We start from the raw sequence: 22,790 nt of genomic DNA on the forward strand, positions 1-22,790 counted from the left end.
CTACAGGTGCAGATAGTCTTCTCTGTATTGAAACTTTTCATTCTACTTGTCTATTACACGGTGCACTATTTACATATCGGGCAGTTTAACGAGACGATGGCGGTCTATCGTTATGTTAATCGAGCGAACCCCCCATTGATAATAGTTTTGGTAAATCAATACACTAAAACAATTGCACTTTACATTTTCAAGAAAATTTGAAAGAAGTAACCGATAGCGTGCTATTCAGCGAGCTGTTTTTGCAATCTCGTGTTCGGCTATGGCGTCGGCCGTGAATCTCCGGGATTCTTTTTTGTATGTGTTAATAATCTTTTTAATTAAGTCTTTTGTGATTACAGTGAAAAAGCACTATTATATTTAAGAGCAAAAAAATAAGAAAATTTGACTATAAATGCACCGCGAAGTTAAAACTAGGCAAAACGAAGGCGACTAACATTAAATAAAACATGCAAAACTGCTATGAAGTAAGTAACCCTGGAACAGAAAGGATACTTTCTAAAACGCTCTCGTTCATATTGTTTGAATTGGAAGACAATCTAAAAAAAGGAAAGAGTTTTTTTCAGAAGACACCTGTGTTATTCTTGTTGGAAGACAGAATGCAAATAAGGCACGACAACGAACGCCAAAAGAACCCTAAACGAAAACAAAGTGAAATTGACTTCAACCAAAACATTCGTAAAATATAACTAAATGTCCAATATATAACTAAAAAAATGGAAGATATGGATTGTCGAGGAGTCAATGAATCGTGAGGTAACTGGTATATTCAAAGTACAAACATTGCTGTTATATTGAACAGTATATTCCTTAATTAAAAATTATATATGTTACTGATATCCCAAAAAGTGTGTAGCAAGTCTAAAGTCGAGGTAAAATATAGATAAGAACCCTTGCATACCAGTGGCAGTCATCTTCAAACCAAAACAATTAACAGCCTTACAAATTGTGAAGCAGCAAATTTAAACTTTTTTGAAGCGAATACAACAAAGTCGCTTTAGAAATTGATACCCTGCTATTTACAAAGACGTTTTTCACAGTCTACATATATACAGACTCAATAGTAGGCCTATCTATTGCGTTACAAAAATAGTGCTTTTGAATTGTAGATAAATGCTATTTGTTTGTACCACGCCTACAGACTTTAAAATAAATATAAGATTACGCAAAACTTTTCGTAATATGTACAACATATACACAGTAGATTACACAATAAACAGTCTACTTGAATTGTGTTTTGATGTAGTGGTAATTGTAATTATATTGATGTACCTATTTTGAAATGTGTGATGATAAATCTGGGATACACGTCAAGCTCATGTAAGCAGTATGCAGTGATTTATTAGCAACTTTTTTCCCTGAATTTATTTTAGTAATTGTAAACTCTTGAATGGGATTGTGCCACACTATTTTGTGATTCGAGTGCATTCCAAGCCCCACTTTCAATTTTTTTCTAAAATGTGGATTAAAACGTTAGAGTATGTTTGATTACAACGTTTAATTGTACAACAAAGCAGACATATTGCTTTCATTTGTACTCGCGAGTTCCAAAAATGAAGAGTTTACCTCGCTTTCAATATGGCCGACTTGTGAATAAAGTCTATCGACCTTTGTTGACTTGACCACAGCTTGATATTAAAAAATGTCACTTAAAATTGAAAAATTTGTTTCTAAAATCAATATTTCTCTTAGATGCAGTGGAAAACAAATGGTCAATTACCGGAAGTGACCAGATTAAAAACTTGTCATTTACAGAGGATTTCAAAAATGTGCGAAATGAATTTAAAAATACATAATTACAAAACACAAATGTACACTGAGCGGCCATCTTTGACGCATGGAATGCTGGGATAGCGGTTGCCTAGCTATATACAGCATTTGGACTCGCTCTTTTTCTGGCCGTCCTTCTCCAGGTTCAGGCCGCTCTCGCTGACTTCCTTGTCCTCTTTCTGCTGTAGCTTCCTGGAAAAACAAAATCAACCAACTCAACAAAATGAGCCACGAGCCGTCAGAGCTACTTAAAAAGTAACAAGCCTTTTTACAATGAGTATACAGAAACAGTTAACATTTTCAAATACTTAGTGGAACTATTTCAATCTGAGTGAATCAAAATGAGGTGCTGTATTATGATCTCTCTATATACTTGGTATTTGGTACTTGGTTGGTTCTTCTCCTAAGGACTTCCACAAGGGAGTATAACTAGGAGGCAAAAAACATCGGGGCAAACCCCTTCTCTTTAAGTTTTACTGGGTTTTTTAACGTGCGTTAGGCCTTATACAACACACGGGACCTCTGGCTTAACGTCCCATCCGAAGGACGAAACAACAATGGTTAAGTGCCTTGCTTAAGGGCACAAGTGTCCGGGCCCGGGCTCGAACCCACGCCACTGTTGCCTCTGAAACATCAGAGCATGAGTTCGGTGTTCTTAACCGTTAGGCCATGACACTCCTTTGCATTGTGACAAAGTATCACGTGAAAACAAATTAAGACCCGTTCTGTATGATCTGGTCAGATTTGCTTGCTTACGTCACCCATCACAAGGTCTCTGATGTACCCTTATCCCCAAACAATATTAATACTGGAGGTTTCAGGACAATTGTACCCCTTGCATAAACTGCCAACTTCCACGGCTGTTGGAGTATATTTAATATTCCTAATGTTGAAACCTTTAATTCACAAATATTCAAATGGAATAGGGTTAAAGAAATGGCGAGTTCAGCAAAAATAAAGATACAAATGGAGTAGGCAGATAAACGTAGCTGCACATGAGCTTGAAATGAGACATAATAACAAAATGCTAGTACCTTGTAAGGTCCATGACCGCCTCCTCAATGTTGGAACCATCCTTTGCACTGCACTCGATGAACAGGGCACTGAACGACTGTTTAATGAATGAGGCCAACGAGTAAAGTGTTCGTCATTTTATTTGTTTGTAATTATACAATTTATTAATTACTTTTTAAGCTCATGGAAAAGTTTAAGGTAGCACTTCAATGACTATAACGAGAATGGCTCAAAAGAATTGCATAAGCTTTCGTTGATACAGATACTTCATCACATGCAATCAGATATAGGTCATTATATATTAATTTGGGGTCCCCTTTTTATGTCCCTGATACATCTGACATCTATGATTTTATAATTCTGATGCCTTCATTCATGTCCTCCAAGAATGATTATGAATAGCAAACTACCCAGCCAATACAAACAAAACTGTCTGAAGTCATTCTTTCTGATACTTAAATGGTAAATTGCAAAGTACAAGGGTTACAGGGACAGAAAAAATGTCAGACTTTGGACCTTACATTAATGGTCCACTAGTAAAATAGCATGTACATTTGTAGCTACAAGCTTTTGCAAGCTTTTTGTTATTATAAAGATCATTGTCCTGTTGCTGCCATCTTGATTTTTTCCCATTCCAATCAACGTAACCAAAGTGTGGCTGGAAGGAAAAATAGTCTGGTTCCGTTTTGCACAAAAATCATTATCATTCAGTACTGTTATTGGATACAGGGAACATGACTGAAATGGTGGCAGCATGATGAAGGCCTATAGTTAGGTATTTAAGTGCTAACTTTGCTCTTACATGTATATCTACCTGCCTAGCACAATTGTCCACCATTAACTCATTAAACTCGTCCACCAGTTTTGGTACAAGATGGCGTACACAGGATAGATTACCAGCGTTCTTTGTTGAGACAAAGTGCAAGAAATCGCCGGGAACTACCGATAAAAAAACTTACCCTGGCGAGTCGCATCCCGTCCTCTGTCCGCACGCATCTGATGCCCTCGGCCTGGGCGGATGCGCGCGCATCCACCTTGTTGGCGCAGATCATGACGGGGATTGGTTTCTGCGCCCCGTCCTGTCAACAAAAGACATGGAGTAAAATCCTTTCTATAGTGACGATTTCTCATAAATTAAGCACAGTGTAATGTTTGCATTACCCCAAAAAAATGGATCAAATGTTAAAGATATTTACTCAAAACATGAGGATATTGGATTTGTATTGTATGCAATCGGCAATTGTGCGCTCATTTCTATTATGTACGACTTTGTGTGCAGCTCTCAACAGCTTTTACTGTCAGCTTTTTAGCTCCTATAGAAATGACGCGTAAGTATCTTTCTATTCCAGAGATGTTCATTTTTTTACCCATTTACCGTAGAGGTGCTACTTTTTTGCTAATGTCAGAGATAAGGCTTTTAGTCTGGTACCTCGATAGCTTCAATCCAGTCCCTGACGTTAATGAAGGAGCGCTCATAGGTGCAGTCGTAGAGCAGCAGGACACCATCCGCACGTCGGAAATACGACTTGGCGATGCTGCGGAATCGCTCCTGGCCGGCCGTGTCCCACAGCTGCAGTGACGTCACCTTGTCGTCGATCTCCAGGGTCTTCATTTGGAAGTCCACACCTGTCGAACCGACAAAGTAAGATATTCAATTCCTATATTCTTTCTCTTAGTACACATGCGAAGCGAAGTTTTAATAGAAAGCTCGATCAAAATTAGCCAAATAATAAGCTCGATCAAACAGCCTTGGTTGACCAGTGGCCGATTCTTGACGTCCGTTGCGCACGCGCAATAACAAATGCTATTGTACAGCACAGCGAATGTCTGAAAGTGTTGATCCAAGGTTGAATATCATTACTTTTCAGTCCTGGCTCCACACTGCATATAGCAGTACGTACGCTCAGCCTCTGATGACCAGCGATGCTCCCAAATACTTGCTTTGAGTTAAATTGATTAAACTATGGCTGACCATATTTCGTGATCGAACGTGCTCAACTGAACAGACACTGTCCGCTGGTGCTATTTTCCGATCTGACATTTTAGTTTATGAAAGCAAGTGATTGTGCTTTTTGCTAATTTTGCGAATCGTTTTAATTGATTTCTATACTAAAGCTTGGACCGAGGCCTAAATAGCTATGTGTTGGACAATCTTCTACACATAACATCACTACACATTACGTTGCAAAAGTCGCATATTGGACCTACGCCTGGGCACCTAAACGCCCTGTCACCTGTGAAGGCCCCGGGACCTTAGTTTGTGCGATATGTTTTCAAGGAGGCCAGTATTTTGCCAGCCTAAAACAATATCCAGTGCACTGTGATTAACTTCCATGTCTATAATTACTATTGAGCTATCCGTGCATAAGCAGAAACTATGGACCATTTTGGACATTTGGGTTGAAAGAGAGGCTGGCCTGGCACCCAGAACCTGCCGCATGTGCTTTATACCTATGCTGCAGTGCCAATCTACAGTGAAATTGAACTAATTCCCATACAGAAGCAGGTGATTCCCAATTACGCCAGCTTTCGGTAAAGTCGGTCAAATATTACAAACTCACCTGAGGTGATACACAACGTGAAATTCCCAGGATTCTCAAGTACCAACTCTGGTAGGCGCATTAATTAACAGTTTGAAATTATTTTTAGGTTAAAAGAAATCAGATGGAATAATGTGGAGCAATAACCTAAACTAAATATACCGTTATTATGACCATTAGTTGGACCCCTTTAATTTACCCTGAGTGCTAACCCTAACCCTGCTGAATCCAACAGGATCCCACTATCTCCTAAACCCGTTGGAGCCTGTTGGATTAAGCAGTAAACCCCTTGTACAAATGTGCATTTACATATTCAGAGTCGGATTCTGTTGGGTGCTGATAAATAACGCCAAGATGGACTCTGTTGGATCCAGCCGACAACTAAAAATTAGGCACGGTTGGATTCTGTTGGATTGAGCAGGAAGTAACCGTTGGACTCCGTTGGGTTTAGCAGGGTAGTTCTGAAGTTTTGAATGTTTCAAGTCGAATTCTTTTTCAGAGTACAAAATCCAACTCTTTCTTAACATCCACTTGGGACTCACCTAGAGTTGAGTTGAGGTTGCTCTGGAAGACGCCCTTGCAGAGTCGGAGGATGAAGCTAGACTTGCCCACAGCCGCATCACCGGCCAGCACTACCTTGTACATACGCTCCGGTGCGCTCTGCGGTCTGGTCGGTTGCGTCTAACAATAACAAATATCAATGAAAAATAAATTGTATTGAGGGCACTTCTCTTTACACAATATTTTAAACCTTAGCTTTCTCTCTGTCTTTTGAACCAGGGGATTTTAAGCCATTTTTTGGACTTCCTCAACAATAATCCCGGATGTTAAGTATTCTAAAATTAGGTCCATACCCATTTCAAGCCGATTTTCCATTTCCATTAGGCAAAGTCCGGTAATTGTGGTAATCTCTTTTGCCCAAGGACACAAACGGCATGACACTTGTCTTGGTTAAAAGGCACACTCTTAATCTAAGGTACAACAATTTGCTGCAAAATCAAAGTGCCAAATCCATGAAACTGCACAGCACAAAAGTTACAAAGCTCAGAAAATACCTGCCTAGCAATAAATAAAAAAGTCACCAGCTGAATTGTCATGGAATGTATTTGGCTCATGAAAGGCTCTCATCTTTTCATGCTTAACACAATAACATTGTAAGAAGTATGATCTGCTAAGCATTTCTATGAATATGGTCCCATAATAACGCAATGTTATTTCGATACCACGCATTAAAATAGCTTATATACATAACACGGCTACAATTGTTACTTCCATAACACAGTTCCCGTTTACTGCAGTGATAAGTTAGTTACAAACGTGAACTCAATTCTAACCTTAATAGATGCACATTTCAAGCCCAACGTCCCTCCTTTATCGGTTTAGAAAACTGTTTTTGAGAGATTATTGTATATTCTTCATCAACTACCTTAATTCTTTGTAATCCGACCCTTTCTCAACAATGTCTGCATTTTCTGCTGATCAATAAAACACAGGAAAAAACAATACCCCAATTTCTTCAATTAAAATGTAAAGACAAATCTGACTTTGTTCAAGTGAAAAAAGGTTAGAACAATTACAAACTTTGTTGTTAGTAACACTAGTCATTAAAATTCATCGAAGGTGCAAGATTCACAAAATGCCCACTCGTGCTAGAATACATGAACAGTATAACGTCAAACACTAGTTTCGGATATAGGATACCTCTTTCGTGGAAGTAAAACTTTCCAGCAGATTGTCGAAAAAACCCTTGTGTAAAATGAAATTAAAGGGCAAACATTATCAAATATTTCATCAAAGCTCATAAAGAATACCTGCAATGGAATAAACGTTAATAAAACTTGTCATTATCATATACCGCCTAAAAGCATATGACCTTTCTGCTTTTCAAGCATTTTGTTCGTTTCCTATAATAACACCGCTCAAAATCCAAAGAAGAATGTTCTAAACCTAACCTGTTGAATTTTCGGCACAGTGGATAGTAAACTGTTCGTTACTTTTGGGATAAATGCAAATGATCCTATATGTCTTCAAGTTTGGTTGAAGCAGAACAATTGTGAAGTTATATTACAAACAATGCGTACGCACAAAATATAATAAATTTTAAACTGTAAGTTGGGATTCTATAAATTGATATTATTATTGCTTTTCTTCACTCTGTACTACAACGGTTGGAACTTTATTGCGTAATAATGTAACGTTATTGCGTTCTAATGTAACGCTCCTCCTCACACAATAATACCAGGTCAGTCAATGAACAAATACATGTAGACAAAAAATGTTACAAAAAAGCCGTGTCATTATCGGGTATTTTGCGGCTCAGGCTTCGTTTCTTAACCACTGACGGACAACAGAGAGGTTAGCCGCAGCCGTAGCCGTGACATGTTTTTTTACCTTTGTCGGTACTTGTGGCAGCTCCCTCTTGCGGCCCGAGCTGCGCGTTGAGAGGTTCCTCTGCAGCTTCTCGTTCTTCTGCGCTGCGATTGGCTCGTGGGCCGGTGACGTCGTGGTGACCGTGACGTCATCCTTCTGGAAGGCCGATACCGTGTCCGTGATGGACTCGACTCTGTGGGTCCTGCTCTGACCTGCTGCCTGTCATGGTGAACAATAATAAACGTCACATTTCAAAATTATTTTTGTTCCAATTTTGTTCTGATCTAGTTTCTTGTTCATTCTACAGGGCGAGTCCAAACAAAGTGAAGCCCAAATGGCAGGACCATTTTTTTTTTAAATGAAGTTCTGCATGTAGCACTTTCAAAATCTTGGATACGAAACCGCAATTCATAAGCTTTCTTTTAGTACAGAAATCATTCAAAGCATTCAAATCATGTACTTTTCACGGGATTTTAAACACAATCACACCTTTAAAGTTCTGTCCAAGGATCACAAAAAGGTTCTTTCAGCAAAACGAAAACAATTCACAAACGGATGTGTGTGAATTGTTTTCGTTTTGCTGAAAGAATACTACCCTTTACTCGAACAAATTATTATCAGTGCAATTTTGCTTGCAAGTGCAATTGAAGTTCTGCTTAATGACTTCAAACAGTGCTTATCCACTCATCGTTTAAGAAATGATTTACCTGTTGCTGACCCCCCACGAGGATGGCCTCCTTGATGGCGTTCTCCTCGACAGAGGTCGCCCTTTTCAGGTCCTCCTCCACGCAATTCACTTCAAGCTCCGAGTCCAGCTCCAGCGGGTCACGTAGTGTCGAGTTACCGGAGTCTATATGTTTCACAAGAAGCAAATAAATACACCGTTTCAAATTACCTTGTTTGTGCTGTGTGAAAACATTTGGTCTTGCACTTTAAGTTTCATTTCATTTACATTTTAAAATTGAAGTTTTCAACAAATCTAAAAAAAAAAAAAAAAATGAAGCAATGTTAGTAAAGCACTTGATAGATTGCATATTTTTAACTTGGTGTGAGCGTTTATCTTATCTTGGTGTGAGCATTTATTGTCTTAGTGTGAAGATGTTTTAGTTGAAGATATCAAGCGAGTTACTCTTCACTTAAATTCGGAAGTGTGCTCCAGAACGTATGCAGTTGGATAAGGAATACATTCAATTCTCTAGCACTTTAAAACGATTGTCAGAAACAATTAGTGTGCATCCGTCCAGCAATTAAAGGCCGAATTATGTGTTTTGCTCCAGACCTAGAAATCGTGAAAAGTTGTTAATTCAACTACTTTTCTACACTACAAACTGTTTAAAACGCCAAACGTTTAGCAAATATACTTGGTTAGTAACTCTTTGTTAGTTAATTCTAGAGTCAACAGCACTCCAACGGTTCACGATGTTTAACGGTTAATGGTTTACATACTTCAGTACTGAGACTCAAGTGATTAAAAAAAGTTGAACAAAATACTTGGTTAGTAACTCTTCGTTAGTTAAATCTAGAGTCGACAGAACTCCAACGGTTCACGATATTTAACGGTTAATGGTTTACATATTTCAGTACTGAGACTCAAGTGATTTCAAAAAGTTTAACACAGATAATTGGTTAGTAACTTTTCGTTAGTTAATTCTAGAGTCAACAGCACTCCAACGGTTGACGATTTTTAGCGGTTAATGATTTACATATTTTAGTACGGAGTCTCAAGTGATTCCAAAAAGAGCGTGAAGAACAATCATAATAATTAAAAAACAATCACAATATCGGTGTGCCCTTCTGTCTTCCAAAAACACTTCTGCAATTTATTGCTTGTCTTATATGTTATCTAAAACTATTATGTTTTGGTAAACTTTTTTTTTTTCGTATTTCAAAGAAAATATTTTCAGTATTGTCATAATTATTGGGTTTTTTTAAACAAATGTGACGTGCCATAGCATAGCGAGGAATAACCCCCACATTTGACTTTTCAAGTTTTGTACATCATGTTAAAACACAAATCATTGGCTTTCCAATGATCCCAAGTTTATTTATGTGGCTGGATTGATTTCAAAGATATGTCGCTTGAACTTCAGCAGTTTCCCGCCAATCTTCGCCAACCTTACCTCGAAAAAAACAAACGGCTTTGAAAAAAAGTAACGCATTGTGCCGCCAATGGCAATGATTAACGTTTTTCACTTTACCAATTTTGGGAGTATTTTTTTTCCCAATAAATATGCGTAGTGTGTACCTTGGATACGTTGACTTCTCAAAAATACAACACAATCAACATCGATTTTCACATGATTTTTCTATTAAATCCGACTGAGGGAGTCGATTACTCAAAACAAGGTTACAAATAGTGACTTATAGTAATTTCTGTGTATTCACTGCACGCTTTTGTGTGAAAGAAAATATTATTCTCCTTTTTGCACACACTCACCTTCATACTCATATTTGTACAATCGATTGTATGCGGCTTAGAAAAAGAATAAATTAAAGAAAGTCCTTAAAAGATTATTGTTAACTAAAAACACCAGCAACGGTGAGCCATGTGTGTATGAACCTTACAATGAAGTGCCTGTGGGCAAAATGCATTGTATAACAATTTTCAGGTACCAGCAGGTTTTACTAAAAGCTTTAGTGGAGCTGTGCTGCAAGCAATTTACACAAAGAATTTCCCGATGTTTAAAGGCCAGAGAACGGAATTTCCGCAAGCAGTAAAAGACAATGTCTATGATCAATTAGCCATTGTATCTAGTATGAAACAGGAAAGTTGCGACTGTTTCGTGTTGCAGCTAAGACTTTAAAAACACGTCAGACAAGTTTTGATTTTCGGTCTATTTTATAAACACTATAATAGGCCTACTCAGTGTTGCCGCGAGAGATTGTGAGAAACTTCACAAACTACTGGGGTGGGACTCGAACCCACAACCTCCTGCTTACTAGTCCAGACGTCATACCACTCGAACACCGAGCTTGTCGGAGTGACAGTTTTCCTTAGTCTCACAAAATATTAACACTTGGATTTGCACTTTCAAGATCTTGTTTTTCAATTTCTGCACCAAAATCGTAGCTAACACTTGTACCTGTGCTTCGGATGTTTTACAAATAGGAACCACTTTCTGCTCCACCATCAATATTTCAACACAAGCTGCCATGAGTTGGTATCAATAAAACATTCCATAAAAGCATAACAAGCATCGATTACACATATCCGATTTGACACCTTCAATTAAAATAATATTGGAATCGAGATGAAATGTATCTTTCTTCAAATTTTCAATTATGTACGCATCGCTGAACGGTAGAACCAATCCTGATTTCAGACCTACCGACTTCGTCTGGATAGCTCTCCCCGTCCGCAGTCTGGTGATACACGAACCGTCTCTTGGACGACGACGCCAGACCCACAGAATGCTCACTCTCCACCGACTCCTGAGACATGAAGCTCCGCCTCCTTCTGCTACTTGATCTGCATAGTCATTAGGTATTCAATATGAATATTCATAGTCTCTATGCAGAAGATCTCTCTAGCCAATTATATCCATGCTGTGCTTGAAAATTTCTTTTGATGGAAGTTTTTCATGCCAACACATTATGAAAGGCAACATTATTCACTTTCTATTCTTTCTTACTTGGAAGGAAACTGTTTGCATTACATTTACTACGGGCAAAGATTGATGTGTGTACAAATTGATACAAATTTGGTACAAATTTGTTTACTCTGTTATCGTTTTAAACAATTCCATTTTGACATGTATTTTCGGGACAACGCCAATTTCTGTGGGTTTTTTTCTTTGGTTTTCTAGACCATTCATCTCATGTTTGCATTTATATTTTTTACGCATACTCTGTTAGTTATCGTTTAAACAATTCAATTTTGACATGCATTTTTGGGAAAACGTCAATTTCTATAGTTTATTTTCTTTGATTTTCTAAACATACATCTCATGTTTGCATTTATATTTTTCACGCATACTCACGGATCTATGACGGAGCTCATCAAAACTGGTGAGTCTTCTCTGTAGTAGTCTGCTGCCCCTATGGATAGCCTCTTTTGTTTCGTTGGAGTGAGCGAACGGGAATTCTGTCAAAAAAAAGCAAAACAAACGGTTACAATTGATCACAAAGCTGAAGACTTGCGTCTTTTCCCCTGATTATCAAAGGCCTATGTCATGTATGAGCCGAACCGATATCCATATACAGTGAAAACGCCGCTATAAGAACACGGTGGGGTCCATTAAATGTTCGTTATAGTGCCTGCTCGTTATAGTGAGTGTGCCTTATAATAGAATTTACTATTTCGGGAGCCTAAGGGGATGTTCGTTATAGCCAAATGTTCGTTATAGCCAAATATTCGTTATAGCAGTGTCGTTATAGCGGCGTTTCACTGCAGTGCAACAATATTATCCTTGCCTTGCGCAGCATGCTCCCCCGGCTTTCCAAAGCGCACTAAATTGTAGACCTATATGAAATGTTGGTGGCAAAAGGAGCAATTTTGAAGAAGCCAGTTCGGAATAATTATAGCAGATACACAGTCTTATTGTGCACAAGGAAGATACAATATAAAACTGGCTCAATACAAACGTAATTCCTCTTTGATCATTAACAATGCCCTTACGAATTGTGCTGCCGTGTCTAAGGTGGTACTAATTTCAAGTCTTAAAAATTAATGCAGGATTTTTTTTAAGGCCATTCCACATTGCATCTTTACCCACATCTGAGTTTTACCAGTAAATAAATAAAGGCTTACCCGTTTCATGCTGTCGAAAGACTCTCTCAGGTCGTCGTTTGTGTCTTGTAACCGTCTATTTGCCTCTCTGCAAGTATAAAGTAAATGTGATTTAAGTAATATTCATAAATATCTAAGACAGTTTACCCGTTCCTATTGGTCGAGAGCCCGTTACGTGGCCAGTTTCAAACGGCAACACTTTTTCCAGTGTTTGATAAAATATGGACTCTATGAAATCCGGTGCCTTTTACCGTTTTACTGGTTAAAAGTTTACAATCCTCACGTAGGCATGCGCAATACCACCAGTGAGTCGGTTTTTCAAAATGCACCGGCACAGATGAGTTCTGCGCCACATCGCGCAGTACGCACGACGCATGCACCAATCTCCATATAAGGTGTTGTTTACCCCTTTTCGCGAGATGGATAGAGGGCTGTTTCGAAAAACATGAAGTAAAATTGTTGAACAATATCGTTGGAAATTTATCATTTTTGACTTGTTTTGACTTTTGGACCGAAAGGTTTTGAATTTTTAAACGAAAGGGTATTTACGAATGGGAATAATTATGTCCTTGGTCGGTATTAAACACTATGTTTAAGACTGGTTGGAGTCTGGATGCTGATTATTACCCCAGCCTTCGGCTTGAGAAAAAAAATCATCATCCAGACTATAACTGGTCTTTAAACATAGTGTTTAATACTGGTCAAACGCATGTATTCCTTTAATAATGCAAATGTTTGTACTGTAAAGTGCAAAGTTTAAGTCCCTGGTTTAACTTTCTCCCCTAATGGAAGTGTTTATTTTTTTTCAGAATGCTGTACTTACTGCAACTGGAGTACTTGTCTCGCTAAGCTGTCGTGGTCGTACATGTATTCATTCAACAAACTTTTGTCGCTGTGAAAAAAATAAGTAAATGGGCAAGATAGGACTCGATTAGATAAGGTTAAAAATGTGTGTAGGAGATGGTAAGATTGAAATAAATCTGTTACGATCTTTCAAAATTTAGTAAGATTTCTATCAAAAAATGACGGGGCAGTTGTACTTCCCTTGCCTGACACCTCTGTGACTCAGCTCCGAATTACGTCCCCGTGGATTTGACTGAAATCCCTGCCCGATTCCACGGGTTTTACAAGAAACACCTAGGATATCTACTAAGACCTAAGTTTTCTTCACCGTTTCCTCTTTCGAGTCTTTTTTTTCAGTCTTTAAAGTTACAGTGCCTCTGCACTTGCAGGGAACCTTGTTTTTACCAAATAGCATTTATAAAAATTAATCTGATTTGGCCCCATACCTGTCCACGCATTCATCGTATTCCGACTTGAAGGCAGCCAGTTCGCTCCGCGTAATTGCCAGGTTGGTCTGTGCCTCCGTCAGGCTGCTCTTGAGCTGTCTGTTCTCGTGCTGCAACTCGTCCAGTTTCTTCTTCAGTGCTTCGTCTTTGGGCTTCTCCCGGTGCTGCCACCGCTTCTCAAACTGTTCGATGATGATATCATAAGGTCAATGTCTTGATTAGGTTACGGTTTGTATTGATTTTCACTCGCAGCCAACAACCCATGGCGGCAGGTAGGTCTATTTCAGAGTCGGAACCGGACGGCATTACTTTATACAAGTACACTCTCAAAACACCCGGGTCAGATTGACCCGGAATCCGGGTTTTATTTGGCTCAACCCTTTCCCAGTCAAAAATAACACTTTTCGGGGTCAAAAAAAGAAACTATTTCTGGTCAAAAATGAAATTGTCTGGGTCAAAAATGAAACTTTCCGGGTCAAAAATGTACACTTTTCTGGGTCAAATTTGACACTTTTCCGGGGCAAGAATGACACCATTCCGGTCGTTTTGACCCGAAAATGTATCATATCTACCCGGAAAATGTGTCTGTTTGTAACGTAAAGTGTCATTTTTTTGACCCGGAGGAGTGTCATTTTTGACCCGGAAAAAAAGTCGAGCCAATGTTGTTAACTGAATGGGTCTCGGAATTCGATTTCCTTAATAAAAACATCTTCAAGAGTCATCTTCAAGAAGAATCTAAAAACAATTAAAGGAAGTTGAGGAAAGTAAATAATATGTAAAAAAAAAAAAAATTGCTACCAATTGGCTCACGTTTTTGCTTCCAGCACTGTTTCAAAATATAAACGCTTCAAATCTAAACGCAGGTATTTCCAGTAACGTGATGTTTTGTTCTAGGCAAGTGCATTATGTTAATATCGTTACATGTATTACTACTCTTGGTTTATAAAAAAAAAATCCATAGTTTCGTGGCTGAATTGTACGTGGTTAAAACAAGTAGGAAAGCAGTTAGACTCCACTGCAATTCACATTGTAACACTGATATTCCATATCAGTGCTTGATATGAAACCGCGAAGTCTGGTTTGGTTTTTCCCACTTTTATCTGGGTGGGATATAACCTAACTTAAGATTAGAAGGAGTTTCACTTTGACAAGTATAATAATTTGACGCATCTTGCCTCTGATAACAAGGTACAATACAGCGTGGCCTACTTGCAAAATGATATGTCATTCGCATCCTTTGAAATGCCACATCATCCTCAAGTTAACGAGGCAAACACAGCGATGAGTTCTGCTAGATTTGAACCGTCTTGGTAAACACGTGTCAATTCTCATTCATGTGGAGAAGTTTCACGGTCATAAACGTGGCGTCGGGAGTCCAAATCATAATTGCTTTTCTCCTGTCACTGAATGACACACTGAGCAGAAGTGAGCGACAGCGACAAAAAAGACAGGAAACCCGGCATGTTTTGATATCTTCCTGGCTGGAATTAAAAAGAAAATTGAGCCCCGATGCTCTTCGAGATGAGTCCACCTGATGCGCAGCCATTTCACCATCAGACACCGGTCTGGTGAGATGTGAGAGATGATGGTGTCTGAATGGTTCATCTTTGGCTTGATAAGCCTTTATCTGATGATGGGTTGCGCTGCTGGTAACGAGGTTTGTAAGGCCTCAGTTGGGCATGGATGGGCGTGTCCTCCAACTTGGTACCAGTGGGGACGCAAATGTTACAAAGCCATCACTGAGGGTCTGAAATGGTCTGACGCAAAAAAGGAGTGCATCAAGATGGGAAGTGTCTTGGTCGTGCCACGGTCTCAGGAGGAATGTGACTTCCTCTTGCATCTAGTGCCTCAGACATCTCTGTTTTGGATCGATTGCAACGATGTTGAAGAAGAAGGTACGTTCAAATGTTTTGGTTCTATTTCCAACAACAGTGCATTTTTTTTACTTGTTGATGATAGCAGCGGTAAGGTCACGGAAGTATCGGGTGAGGTGAATAATTTTGTCATGAGTTGAGATTGGACGACTTTTAATTGATTTGGATGGACTTTCCAGGAATTGAGAGAAGACAGGAAAAACATTCAAATATAAAAAAAAATTCCTCTAAAGCTGGTATATACGGAGAATTCTTCTGAGCCACATAAGTCTCCCGTAGACCAATCATTTATAATGGTCTCTACATGCAAGTAACGTATACTTGTAATGTGTGGTGTCGAGATTATTATTCATGAACTGCACTGTCACAAAGGCGCATGCGTAACTAGGTCCCACTGGCATATATGTTTTTCCAAGGAGGGATGGGGCCAAGTCATGCATAATTCAGTTTTTCCTTTGAATCGTTGCAAGACAATTAGATTCGCGTTCTGTTTTTTTGCCTTCAATAAAAATTATCCCAATGATAAATTTAGAGAAGAAAAATAGTAGATGGAAATGAGCAGCGACGACGCGGATTCGAACCAGGGATCTTTATATCCGTAGCTCATCTCACTATCCACTAGGCTACTGTGGCAGCTCGGCGACGACCGTTCTTTAAAATGCTTTAATTTTAAACTGGTTGACTAAATAACAACAATGCTCTTGATATATATCATCGTTCTGGTCTTATGAATAAACATAATGGCCCGATCAAAACTAATGAATTATTCATGACTTGGCCCCAGCCGTCCTGGGAATAAACCTTAGGCGTTCCGCTGGCATCAGAACTACTTATAGGAGCGGGACGCTCCTAATTCAAAAGTTGAAATAAATGAATTGGTTACTTATCGTGGGCCGATTTTTTTTTTCGTTCGATGTCACATTGGAAAGCTCATAACTAATTTAATGCTAGAAAATAATCAATTCCATTTGAAAATCTATTTGTCGGGTTGCCACACCCAAAAAGCACGTCCAGGGTGAGTAAAAAAAAACGAAACACAAATGTTAGGACCATCGTTTAAGGGAAGTTCTGCATGTAGCATTTTTCAAATCTAGGATGTAAAAGCCCAATTTATAAGCTTTCTTTCAATACAAAAATCATTAAAATCACTTATGTACTTTTCAAGTTACAGAATTCTAAACACAACCACCGTTTTAAGGTTCTGACCACGGATCACAAAAAAAGTTCTTTCAGCAAAACGAAAAGAAATCACATAGGGATGCGCGTGAATTGTTTTCGTTTTGCTGAAAGAACGCGCACCATTTTTGTGATCCGTGGGCAGAACCTTAAAACGGTGGTTGTGTTTAAAATATTTCGTAACTGAAAAAGCACACAATTGATTTGACTGATTCTTGTCCTAAAGGAAAGCTCATGAATTGGGCTTTTACATCCTAGATTTTGAAAGTGCTACATGCAAAACTTCAATAAAATAATAGTCCAGACATTTGGGTTTCGGGGTTTTTTTACTCACCCTGTATAGTCCTATACCAGCTTTAACAGTCATCTTTTGACTAGTTTCCATCCTTATATATTTTGTGTAATGTCTTTGATCTGCAGAAACTTGGAAGTGCCAGGGTGAGGTGGAGTATAGGAATTGGAAACCAGGGCAACCAGATAACTACGGAAATGCCGAGGACTGCGCTGAGGTACGGGCAAGTGGGAAATGGAATGATTTACCGTGTGATTGGGAGCGCTCTGCGATATGCGCCCAACCTGCATCACAGCTGCACTTTTAAGCATCCACAATGAGAAAAGACTGCTCGTCAGCCTAACACGGATTATTGCTTAAGCCAAAAAAAAAGTCTCCGGTTTCTGGTATGCGCGCGCGTCGCCGTAGCCATGCGCGTCGGCAAAAAGAAAAAGTTTTTTTTCAATGAAAGATGATGTCTCAAAACCGCCAAACTCACTGGTTTGACTGGAATCCTGCTGCTGCAAAATTTTAACGTGTTTTTAGATTGGGTTATGGTCGAGAATAAACTTTATGTGGCCTCTCTGGACTCCCATATATTTGCACTAAGTTTAGTCGGGCACCATTTGCAGTCATCAGCCGACATTTGAAGCAAAAAAAATCAGGTAAACAAAAAAAAAGCCTCGTCGCCGCACCACTTTTTGGGCAAGCTCCATACCAGAAACCGGAGACTTTTTTGGGGGCCTAAATATACGGTCTATTTCAAGAATAAGATATTAGGACAGAATTATATTTATGTAAAGTGAACATCACTACACCCTATAGCAAAATATTTCAAAGGCTGTGTAAAAGTTTGCTTAACGAGTTAACATTTTCAAAAAAAAATTGGCGGCAAGCTCTCATCATTCTATGCTTTAAAGTGCTGAAAATGATAGCTCTTACTATGTACATAATTTAAAGATATAAATACTTTATGTAGCTGTAGAAGAAGACAATGGCAAGTTGAACAAGCAACCGAGGATTTTATAAACACATATCTGGGTGAATTTGAGACTGCGCATTAAAATACACGAATCTCAGTGTAAACACTAAAAAAAAGAAAGGTCGCGGTTCAGATTTGACCCAGAATCCGGGTCATATTTCACCTGACACTTTTTCCGTGTCAAATGGCACGTTTCCGAGTCACAGTGACACTTTCCGGATCAGATATTACCCAGAACAGTGTCATCTTTACCCGGTTAAGTACAATGTTACCCCAGAAAGTGTCATTTTGACCGGAAAAATTGTCAGGTCCAACACGACCCGAATTTCGGGTTTTAAATCTGATCCCGGGACTTTCTAGAGTGTATGCACGGAATCTCACCGAGTGGAATCGGCTGAGGTTGTTCTGCAGCTCGGCTATCTCAGCTTCCATCTTCTGCTTGAGATCCTCCCGCTCCGTGTGCGCCGCCTCCTGCTCCTCCTTGCGGACCCGCTGCTCCACCTTTGCCATCTGGGCCTCCATCTCCGTCTCAAGGTGCTGTAGGTGGGTCGTGTGAGACTCGTTGGCCCTGGAGGAATAATTATAACAATAACAATAATAATAATAATAAAAGAGGGTAATTATAAAGCGCACGTATCCACCAGGACTGCTGCTCAAGGCGCTGCATCATTATTACCCTGCTCATTGGGGTATGGAAACATTCCTAACACCATCTCAGCTCCCTGGGGAGTATACAGCTCGATGCTGCCATTTCGGCGCAAAGCAGCTATATCAACCACACTCTCTGCCCTCACAGATACCCACTTACTCCTGGGTGGAGAGAAGCAATGAGTGACAAAGTGCCTTGCCCAGGGGCACACGCACCATGACCCCAGGCTGGACTCGAACCCACAACCTGCAGCTTTACCTGCAGACCACGGATCCAATGCCCTTAACCACATCACTCCACAGAAAAAGACACTTGATTGATGAAATCTTTACATTTCACTGAATTCTTACCGCTCCGTATACGTCCCAAAGAGTTGTAACTGTTTTCCAAATTGGGCCTTACATTGGCCTGTATTGCAAAGTACTACACCCAATCAAAAACAAAAAGAATATTTGACCTGCTGTGGCAAAATGCAAAAATACCCCCCCCCCAAAAAAAAAACACCTTGTCTTGAGTAATCGAGGCCTGAAGTCGGATAATCTAGTACAATCATGTCGATATGGGGGGGGGGGGGGGCGGGGGCGGAAGGGTAGCCAAGATTCACACTTTGCATTTTTGTTAGGGAAAAATAACACCAAAAGTAAAAAAAAAAAACTGAAGAACGTTTCTCACTGCTGTTGGCGGCACAATTCGTATTTTTTTTTCTTTTTTTTTACAAAGCCGTTTTAATCAAAATGAGGTCGGCAAAGTTCAGCGGGACACTGTTGAAGTTCCTGCGGCATATCTTTGGAGTAAATAAAGCTACAGACATAATTTTGGTATCACTGCAAAGCCAATGATTTGCGCTTTAACATGATGTTTGTAACCTGAAACGTCAAAGGTGGAGGTTATTCCTCAGTATGATATTGCAGGTATTACATATTAATCCAGGCTTATTTTATTGTAAACAGTTTGGTGAAGCAATTTAAAAATGCAGATTCAAAGCGGATATTGGGGCCTAGCTACTAAAGAAAACTCTATTCCATTTAATTGTACCAACTGCAGCAACACTCGTAGCCTATGCATTCTCAAAGGAACCTGGACTGACTTAAAGCTATAGTCCATCATTTGCAGCCATCCGAAAAGTAACTGGTGTAATTACTGTTGAAAAACAAACTTGGTTGAAAGATAGTAAGGGAACTAAACTCCCTGTGAAGTTATTCTTTCTGGGAAGCTGTCATTTTGAAGTAATCAACGAAAGAAGGCATTTCCAACGGTGATTCTTAAGACGCACCGTAGGAAAATTTAAATTAGTAGTTCGTTTTGTTATTCAGCGCAGCGCGCACAAGTATTGGAACGACGCACACGCGCGCGCGGTTGTTATAATTCGTCGGATCAGTGCGCGACGCCGCGTATAGCTGCAATTCAAAACAATTCAAAACATGATTCAGTAACTTTTGATTTGAAATTGAGATCTTAGAATGCTGTTTTTCTCGGAATGTACAGCTGAAGCTTAGCTGAAACTTCATCAGCTTAGTTGTTCAGTATCCTTCATTAGATTTTGAACACTTTTGTTGCTCAAACGAACAAAATGCACACATTACAAATGATGGACTATAGCTTCAAGGGGCCCATGGTGAAAATAATGCTTTACGCAATACACAAACTTTGTGCAAACATCCATCTATGGAAAGTAAAACAGTTTCTTTTTTGTGATTGATATCTTTATTGCTATTCACTATTTTTAACATTCTTTTTCCCTCACGATTTTCGACGTTCATTCTACTCCCCAATGACTGTAGCCTTGATGTTGCCATAGGCACAATTTACGATGTTCTGAAAATTCATATGGAAAATATGGACTACAAAATTAAGCAAATATGGTTTTGTATAAAAATTGCTCGTGACTTGCAGTTGTGAACTAAATGAATAAGGAAACAAAAACAGTGTGTGTATTTCATAATTATTCATTCTTTCACCAGTAAAAAAATTAATTAAAAGACCCATTGTCTATATTGTGACCGGCAAGGTAAGCAAACTCATTCAAAATGAAACATGTTTTATGTAAATCGCGCTCCCGTTGCAATAATGTTAACCAGCAATTTCATGTCGTGGCCCGTACTGCATACAATAAGTCCAACGTGGCCGCCATATGGTGCGTTCGCGTTCGAACTGCCGTCTGGCCATTTGCCAAGTTCCAACAATACCGTGTGACGTCAGCCTGGCAATTAATATCACCTGATAGTTATCTCACCGATATTTTAATTTTAATAATTTTTAATATCAGAGAATAAAGTGCTTGATGTTGGAATGTGGTAAACAAAAGCCCAGGGCCAACCTGAGGGTATACAATTCGATTACAAGTATTGTGCGGCTACATGGAAATAACATTTATGACGTCTTTGGTAAACCTCAGCAGAAGTTCTCTGTATAAACCGTGGGTTATTATTATTAGGTTATTGTATTATTTTAGAGTACAGCAGATACAGGAATTGTGCCTTTGAACATACAAGTATACTTGGCACATAGCCAGAGTAAGTCCAAAGAAACATTTGGCTATAGGGCCATCGCAGATTTTGTTCAGAATAACAAGCAATGGCAGCCATTTTGAAATGGCCGCCATTGCTTGTTATTCTACCAATGCCTATATATTTTGTCACTGGACAAATCTGCGATGAACCCATAGCCAAATATGTTTCTTCGGACACACTCTGGCTGTGTGCCAAATGCCATGCTTGTATCATCAAAGGCACAATTGCCAAAAACATTTCCCTATCTGCCCAACTATTATTTTTACAAACTAAATGAAAAATTCACTGAGATGTTGAAATTTCTTCAAAGGCACTGTGAAATAAAAAGTGGAAACGCTAGAATTGGGAGGGATAAACATCTATTTGTTGTCACACGTAAGTTCGGGCGCCTATTTTCCTCGGTTTCAAAAAAACATCGGGAATAACTGAAAAACAAAAACAAAGTATGGAAGGTTTTTGCGGTAACACAATGCAAATTGTATCTCTTTTGACTTATGTGGTTCTGAGAAGAACCAGTTGTTTCAACTCGACGTTTCGAACAGTGTGCTCTGTTCGTCATCAGGAGACTCTGTCGTCATAAGGACAGTCTCCTGATGACAAACAGACCACACTGTTCGAAACGTCGAGATAAAACAACCGGTTCTTCTCAGAACCACACAACTTTTTTTCACATGGTGTTACCGCAAAGTCTCATTTAAAACCAAAACAAACAAAAAAAACAAGCAAAAAAAACAAACAAGCAACAGAGAAAGGCCACAAATGGCCAACTTAAATTCAACAAGTCTTGCGTATATTGTTCTTCATCAGATCCTATAATTGTTACTGAAAGGAGACACGGAAGGGCATATCACGGATTCCGTGTTAGTATTTGACGCTTTCTTGAGGGGGGATTAAACCAACAATCCCCGGTCACTATACTCCCGCTGCCAACAAAGACTAGCCCGGTAAAACGAAAGCCCGGTAAAACGAAAGCACGTTTCTTGAGTTTTCCTCTACGATGACAAATCTTGTTTTGTTCCAAGTGCATGACACAGATTTGAGCGCAAGCGCTCAAAACCATACAGTTATTGTGTTCATGCCTGGTATGATTGTATAAACACAAAAACAGTGCTGTCAAAATAGTGCTTTAAACCTGTTTCATACTCGGTTAATGAATGGTGCGATTCGTAAATAGTCCGTAACACTCTGATTAGACAGTATTACCGGTAACGGCTATATTAATTGTCTGTTAATAGCTGCAGGGACTACTGACGTGAGCAATACCATACCAATATAGCAGCAAACGGTTATACAACAGTGCAACACACTTTGCTTGAACTCTACAACCAAATTGCAGTTATTACCAAATGAAGTTCACGCAATTTCTCTTTGCGACAACAATAAGCCATGAACTTAAAAACATTTCAGTTGATTGGAAATGTTGTCGTTGGTGTCGTTGTTGCGTTGTCTGTCGTTGTTCAGGTGCATACAACTGCTGTCGGGCTCACATTTTCTGCCGTTTCTCCAGTAGGTTCGTTTTCCGACTGATGCTGTTTAATTATGCTTCTGAAACTGAACTACATACACAACGTTTCGTGTGATGAGACTTTAAACTCGGAACATACAACTGCCGTTGGACT

The 22,790-nt window shown here is 39.3% G+C and overlaps 1 protein-coding gene across 8 annotated transcripts in view; it reads right to left on the reverse strand.

The window, feature by feature from the left end:
* Nucleotides 1-710: 710 nt before the first annotated feature.
* LOC119725324 (ras and EF-hand domain-containing protein homolog) overlaps nucleotides 711-22,790 on the reverse strand; it is a 62,584-nt gene continuing 40,504 nt past the window's right edge. For 4 of the 8 annotated variants that reach the window (XM_038196708.1, XM_038196706.1, XM_038196711.1 and 1 more), the window contains 15 exons: nucleotides 18,394-18,580; nucleotides 13,710-13,891; nucleotides 13,244-13,312; nucleotides 12,442-12,508; nucleotides 11,672-11,775; nucleotides 11,021-11,160; nucleotides 10,129-10,164; nucleotides 8,399-8,541; nucleotides 7,713-7,910; nucleotides 7,023-7,067; nucleotides 5,864-6,002; nucleotides 4,211-4,407; nucleotides 3,741-3,860; nucleotides 2,802-2,878; nucleotides 711-1,959 (listed from right to left, as the gene is read on the reverse strand). In XM_038196708.1, coding sequence (XP_038052636.1) covers nucleotides 1,863-1,959; nucleotides 2,802-2,878; nucleotides 3,741-3,860; nucleotides 4,211-4,407; nucleotides 5,864-6,002; nucleotides 7,023-7,067; nucleotides 7,713-7,910; nucleotides 8,399-8,541; nucleotides 10,129-10,164; nucleotides 11,021-11,160; nucleotides 11,672-11,775; nucleotides 12,442-12,508; nucleotides 13,244-13,312; nucleotides 13,710-13,891; nucleotides 18,394-18,580 — 1,801 coding nt within the window. In that variant the 3' untranslated portion in view covers nucleotides 711-1,862. Of the gene's footprint in view, nucleotides 1,960-2,801; nucleotides 2,879-3,740; nucleotides 3,861-4,210; nucleotides 4,408-5,283; nucleotides 5,391-5,863; nucleotides 6,003-7,022; nucleotides 7,068-7,712; nucleotides 7,911-8,398; nucleotides 8,542-10,128; nucleotides 10,165-11,020; nucleotides 11,161-11,671; nucleotides 11,776-12,441; nucleotides 12,509-13,243; nucleotides 13,313-13,709; nucleotides 13,892-18,393; nucleotides 18,581-22,790 lie in introns of those variants that run through there. The other 4 variants (XM_038196707.1, XM_038196709.1, XM_038196710.1 and 1 more) reach the window with 4 other exon arrangements.

Source organism: Patiria miniata, unplaced genomic scaffold (assembly GCF_015706575.1).
Source record: "Patiria miniata isolate m_02_andy unplaced genomic scaffold, ASM1570657v1 HiC_scaffold_19, whole genome shotgun sequence".
Lineage (NCBI taxonomy): Eukaryota > Metazoa > Echinodermata > Asteroidea > Valvatida > Asterinidae > Patiria > Patiria miniata.